The following is a 5685-nucleotide window of genomic DNA, read 5'->3' as shown; positions in this document are numbered from 1 at the left end:
GTTCTCGCTAGCATACATGTACGATAGTATCAAAAGCTGGCAGAAGAGTGAAGCCGGCGTAGAAGTGTGTTGCCATTGTAGGATCTGCTTGGAGATTAATTTGAAACTGCTGTCCATCGACTTGATATCCCTGTAAACTCTGTTTAGCGACACAACGGATATAGGCTACCCTGCGGCTTAAGGTGAATTAACGTTAAATCTCTGCTAATGTTTGTACCCTCAGCTGATTGCTGTGCGGAGTTGGAACAACCCTACAGGAGAGATGGTGGCGTACCGATCCTTCCACCCGTTCTTCCCCCTGCTGGAGTGTTACACCACACCCGCCGTGCAGCTGTGGTCTGTCTGGGCCATGCAGCACGTCTGTACCAAGAACCGTAAGTCCGTTAAGTCTAAATTTTTTAAAGGAAGGTACGTCGATGTAGGTTAGACATCCAGGTAATAAGATACACCAAAAAGTAGTTACTCAAGCAACTGGATATGATTTTGGAAACGGTCAGACGTTTCAACTGGAATCCACCAGTTTTCGTCAGTGACACTAAAGTGATCTGGAAGAAACAGGTCTTTTATACTCTAGCTATGATAGTATGAATGAAGACAATTTCAGATGTCCAATAGGAAACGTAGTAAGACAATTCAGACTGAAGACAATTTGGATTCCAAAGAAAACAAAGGTAAGGTAAATTCATGCTTTTTTAAGGTTTTCTTTTTTTTCAGAGAGATTACATTATCTATGGAAGGGTTTAGACAGTTTAAAACAAAAACAATGACTGATAATTTTTTGCAAGACTAGTCCAGAACCTTTTTTTAACTGAACCTGTAAACGATTCCAGCTCGGTCCAGTATATAGGTACGCAGCTCTATTCAGAAATGTAGAAAGGATCTAAAACTTGGCAATGCTCTTGACATTTTACGAGGCTGATATTATACAATTTGTCATTTTGATTATGTTGCAATTTTCCACTTAGCATGGGCAAAAAATTGAACCATATCAGGTACCACAAATCATTGATGGCACCACTCACAACTTTCTTGAGAAGTACAATTCTAATGGATAAAATGACATCTAATAAAACATTGAAGGCGAAAAAAAAAATTTAGAAAGAGAACTTCTGTACTGAAGCTAACAAGGCCATGATTCTTAATGCAACTATTTTTTGTGAAAGCATCTGGTGTAACAGTTACATATTACATTATTATACACTTTAAAGTCAATAAGAAAGATAAAACTGCCCCCTCCGCCTTTCTAGCTGACCGCTACTGCCCAATGCTGATAGAGGAGGGCGGAGAAGAGAGGGTCAAGCGCCTGGCCACCAACCCCGCTACCGCGGCAGAGGTCCGAACGCTAGCGGAGCTCGTGATCGAACTACTCCAGGACAGCAAGCTACCACCGAGACAGCGCAAGCTGCTGAAACCTGCTGACACGCCTGGTTCTCCTGAGCAGGAGTAGAGTGTACTCCGGAGCAGGAAGGATGAAGTCTTCTCCGGAGCAGAAAGAATAGTGTTCTCCGGAGCAGAAAGAATGGAGTGTTCTCCAGAGCTGGAAGGATGGAGTAATCACCAGAGCAGGAACGATGGAGCATTCTCCCAAGCAGGAAGGAATAAGTAGAGTATTCTCCTTAAAAAGAAGGAGTGTTCTCTGGAGTAGGAAGGGTGGAGTGTTCTCTGGAGTAGGAAGGGTGGAGTGTTCTCTGGAGTAGGAAGAGTGGAGTGTTCTCTGGAGTAGGAAGGGTGGAGTGTTCTCTGGAGTAGGAAGGGTGGAGTGTTCTCTGGAGAAGGAAGGTGAAATGTTCTCTGGAGTAGGAAGGGTGGCATGTTCTCCGGAGTAGAAAGGGTGGCATGTTCTTTGGAGAAGAAGGCGTAGAGAGTATTCTCTGGAGCAGGAGGAATAGAGTGTTCTTCTCCTGAGCTAGAGTACTAGTACGGGTGATTTCAAGAGCAGGAGAAGTGTAGTGTTTTTCAAAGAGTAGAGTGTAGCCTATGCGACATGGTACATAGCTTAAGGATTTATATTACAGGACATTGTACAATTGTAACTTGTAAAATTCTGTGGTTGTTTACAGGGGGTACATGTACGGTTTATGATTGAACAATAGATTTAGCTGCAATACAGGTAGTAACACTAAAGATGTGCTCTCAAATAGTATTTGTTGCAGGATTTTTCACAATGGGAATCAAACCAAATGTACTTGTATCAGATTCTCATTTTTGGCGATGCCTTGTGGGCGGAGGCATTTTTCAAATGAATGACTTGTGTAACTTAGTTGAAACGTTCGTCCACATTTATTATACAGCTTAAAATTTCCCATAAGAGCTTGCTTGTGTTAGCAAATTACATTTTTGGTGCAATTTTTTAAAGAGGCAAATAACATTGGTAGAAAATGAAGAATGCTGCAAAAGGTTTTGAAATGGAGATTGTTTATTGTTGGGAAAAGCGTAAATGTCAAATTGTACAGTACATCACTTTTGTTTCTTGTAAGAAGAAAAAATTCAAAAAATTCTTACTCTTAGAATATGCCCACACAACTATTTGAGTACATGTAGTAAAGGATGGAGTTTTGTTAATACCTATTAAGATGTTGACATTCAATTTTTATTTAACTATTCCAATTGAACCAGGCCAACATTGAATTACTTCCAAATTGTGGTCAAACAGAAGAAGTGAAAAATTGACCCAGTGTGCATTGGGGGTTATGAAATACAGAGCATTATGGGAGACTGCATCTGTGCATTATGGGAAATTGCAGGCTGTTCCAGAGTGCAGACACACTCCCAGTTTTGTACGGTCTACATGGTAAATTGTTACTGACATTGCTGTACAAACTCCAGGTCGTTTTGGTATATTGATTATTAGGATCAGTACTCATTTGGTTTACAGAAGATTAATTACCCATGTAATGGTTGTTCAATGCTAGCTTGGAAACCATACTACTGTAAATGCATTTGATTTCTCAGTACCGGGAAAATGGAGTGTTCACAGTGGTTTTGAGTTTACGGTCAGCTCGATATACTGTAGTCGCTTACTGTAATGGGAATTTATTTGCAGTGGTTTTGAGTTTGTGGTGAAGCGGCCACCGCAAAAACCACAAGGTAACACAAAACCACCACCAACATCTCTGCATTTACAGTATTTGAGGTCCAGTTTGCTCCAATGGTCATTCTTTACGCAGAACAGTTTGTTGCCTATCCCTGTTCAAATATTTGGTTCACTCAGATACTGGTCACAACAGTAGTTGCAGATTGGAGGAACATTTTTAGCCTTGCTGGATATACTACTCTAAAATGTTGCTGTATAGTTACTACATGTTAATGTACATTTCATGTACAAAACTTTACAAACGTTACTATCATGGAGTTTTCTGCTGCTTTTAAATGTCTGACAGTAGAAATGACACTCAGTGAATACAAAAATATCACACTAACTTAATCACGGTTTAGTAATATTTGAAAATGTCATGATTTTTACCAATTTTGGAAGTGGAATTTTTTTCAAACCTACACTCATGGTTCACAATTTAAACTGCATATGCATGTAGTAGGTGCATTGTGGGGAATGTGTCAAAGGTGACGGCCCCTAACTTGTAAACAATTCTTGTTTAGGCCGTGCTTTACACATGTTCGGATGTGTTTTGTTTATGTCTCAGCAGCTTTCAACTTTGACATATTTCCCACTATGCATTTTTCTGGGCATGGGCAGTTTAATCTGTGCACAAGCTTATTCCTTGAACCTTATCAGAGGAAAAAATAATATCATGCATCATACAAAACTGAACCACAATGCAGCAGGTTGAATGATGATGGAATGGAAACTGGGCTAAGCCTTTTTGTATCATGTTAGAGAAAAATGTCTTAAGACATTTTGTATATTCCTTTTGAGCTTAGCTGAATCTGAACATGCCAAACTATTGCATGTGTGAAATGAGACAATTATTGAAGAAGGGTCGAAGGCAGTGTCTATGATAGTCTAGCAAGCGTCAAGACAAAATTTTACATAAGGAAAATTGTAATATTAATTTGGCAATCATTTAGTACTTTTACAGCATTGACAAATGGTGCTAGATCATGCTTGTGTGTATATTCAAGTCCTTCTTATGTTTCACATTTAACATATTTTGGCAATGTCATATGGGAGAGAAGTTGTGTTCTGCTCTCAATTTAACCCAACAGCTTAGAAATTGAACCGAAAAACTACATCGACCTCAAATCTAAGCCATATAAATGCGCAACTCATGATCATATGAAGTTGAATATACGCATAGGTGTGAACGGTTTGCAGAGTGTAACAATCGAGGATTTCGATGGACCACATTGTGATAGACGTGCATATTGTTTATTATGGTAAGAAAGCTGTGAGATTATAGAATTATAATATTCCATGAAAATGGGATTCTGTGTCATGTTACTTAAAATCATCCAACTTTTTTGAGACTTGAATATAATTAGTTATAGTTGAAAGCTGTAACTATAGCTGTACTATAACTATTTTTCTGACTGCTTGTAAGATACCTTAGTTTACAAAATGTGATGGACTAGTACTATGGCAAACTCAAAACCACTGCGAACACAGCAATTTTCACAAACTTAAATGCATTTACAGTACACTATGGATGAAAAATATTAACGATTTGCCCTGTCGTATTCTGGTAATAATATTTTTGTTTGCAATCAGTTTGGATTTATAATGACAATGTTTTTGATTGTGTTGTAGAATTGGTTTGTATAAGGAGACAGTGAATGGATAAGCAAAGTGCAATGATAGGTGTGATGTCAAAAGATCTGTTTGGTCAAGGAAGTTTTTGAAAAGTTGAGAGTATGAGTTGGTAAGACATGAGTTGGTCTATTAAAGGTCTCAGCTAAGAGTAACTATCACAGGTTGTATGTGCAAAACTACAAATCTAGAATACATTTTCTGTATTTTCAAAATGTAATACATTTAGCAAGTTTATATCAAAATTGAGATTGGAGATTCGGAATTCAACTATAACTAATAAACAGATCCCATTGTCCAACCCACCTCAGTCAACACATAGGAATACAACATAAAAACACAAATATTTGAACATCATTTATCCACTCTCCCATTGGTTGGACGGTAAATTGCCACTCTCTCATTGGTTGAACTGCTAATTGTGATGGACAGTCGGGATTGGTATTATAATTATACCTGTTTAAGAGAGAGGGTTATAAATAATTTTTCTGAGCTGGACTTTTTGATTTTTAAAGACATTTTCTCATGTCAACAATCATTGTTGTGTTTCCTATAGTTTGCTCAAAAAGTATTGTTTACCGTAAAATAACGAGTGTACCCCAAGAGTTATGTAATGTAAGAAATCTGTTTGTATATCACTGTATGTTGAAATAAAGTGCACATACGTACAGTGCTCTAAACACATTTTAACACATGACTCGTGACGTTTCTTTCTTTCAATTTATTTTCACTTATCTTCAAACAGATGTCAGGGGGCTTTAACTTTGCATTTTCAAAGCTGGGTTGAAGCTGCGTGATTAGTTTCTTCAGGTTGATAAGTCACTGAGAAGATTTTTTGGTACCCAACCAAGTTGTTGTTTTCATTCAACGGACGTTTCGGTGGAAATTCGGCCTGGTTTACATTGCACTGCAGCCTAGGTGTCGCTCCTTACAGATGCTATCCCAAACGTAAAGTATTAACGTTTCAAGCGATTCCGGTA

General features: G+C 38.3%; 1 protein-coding gene across 1 annotated transcript in view; it reads left to right on the top strand.

Annotated features, from left to right (window-relative positions):
* Window positions 1–5395, top strand: part of LOC118432161 (protein zyg-11 homolog) — a 22436-nt gene extending 17041 nt beyond the window's left edge. Inside the window, exons 11-12 of the mRNA XM_035843691.1 lie at window positions 208–374; window positions 1248–5395. Coding sequence (XP_035699584.1) covers window positions 208–374; window positions 1248–1447 — 367 coding nt within the window. The 3' untranslated portion in view covers window positions 1448–5395. The remainder of the gene's footprint in view (window positions 1–207; window positions 375–1247) is intronic.
* The last annotated feature ends 290 nt before the right edge of the window (window positions 5396–5685 follow it).

This window comes from Branchiostoma floridae, chromosome 15 (assembly GCF_000003815.2).
Source record: "Branchiostoma floridae strain S238N-H82 chromosome 15, Bfl_VNyyK, whole genome shotgun sequence".
NCBI lineage: Eukaryota > Metazoa > Chordata > Leptocardii > Amphioxiformes > Branchiostomatidae > Branchiostoma > Branchiostoma floridae.
This window is presented reverse-complemented; position numbering and strand designations above follow the sequence as displayed.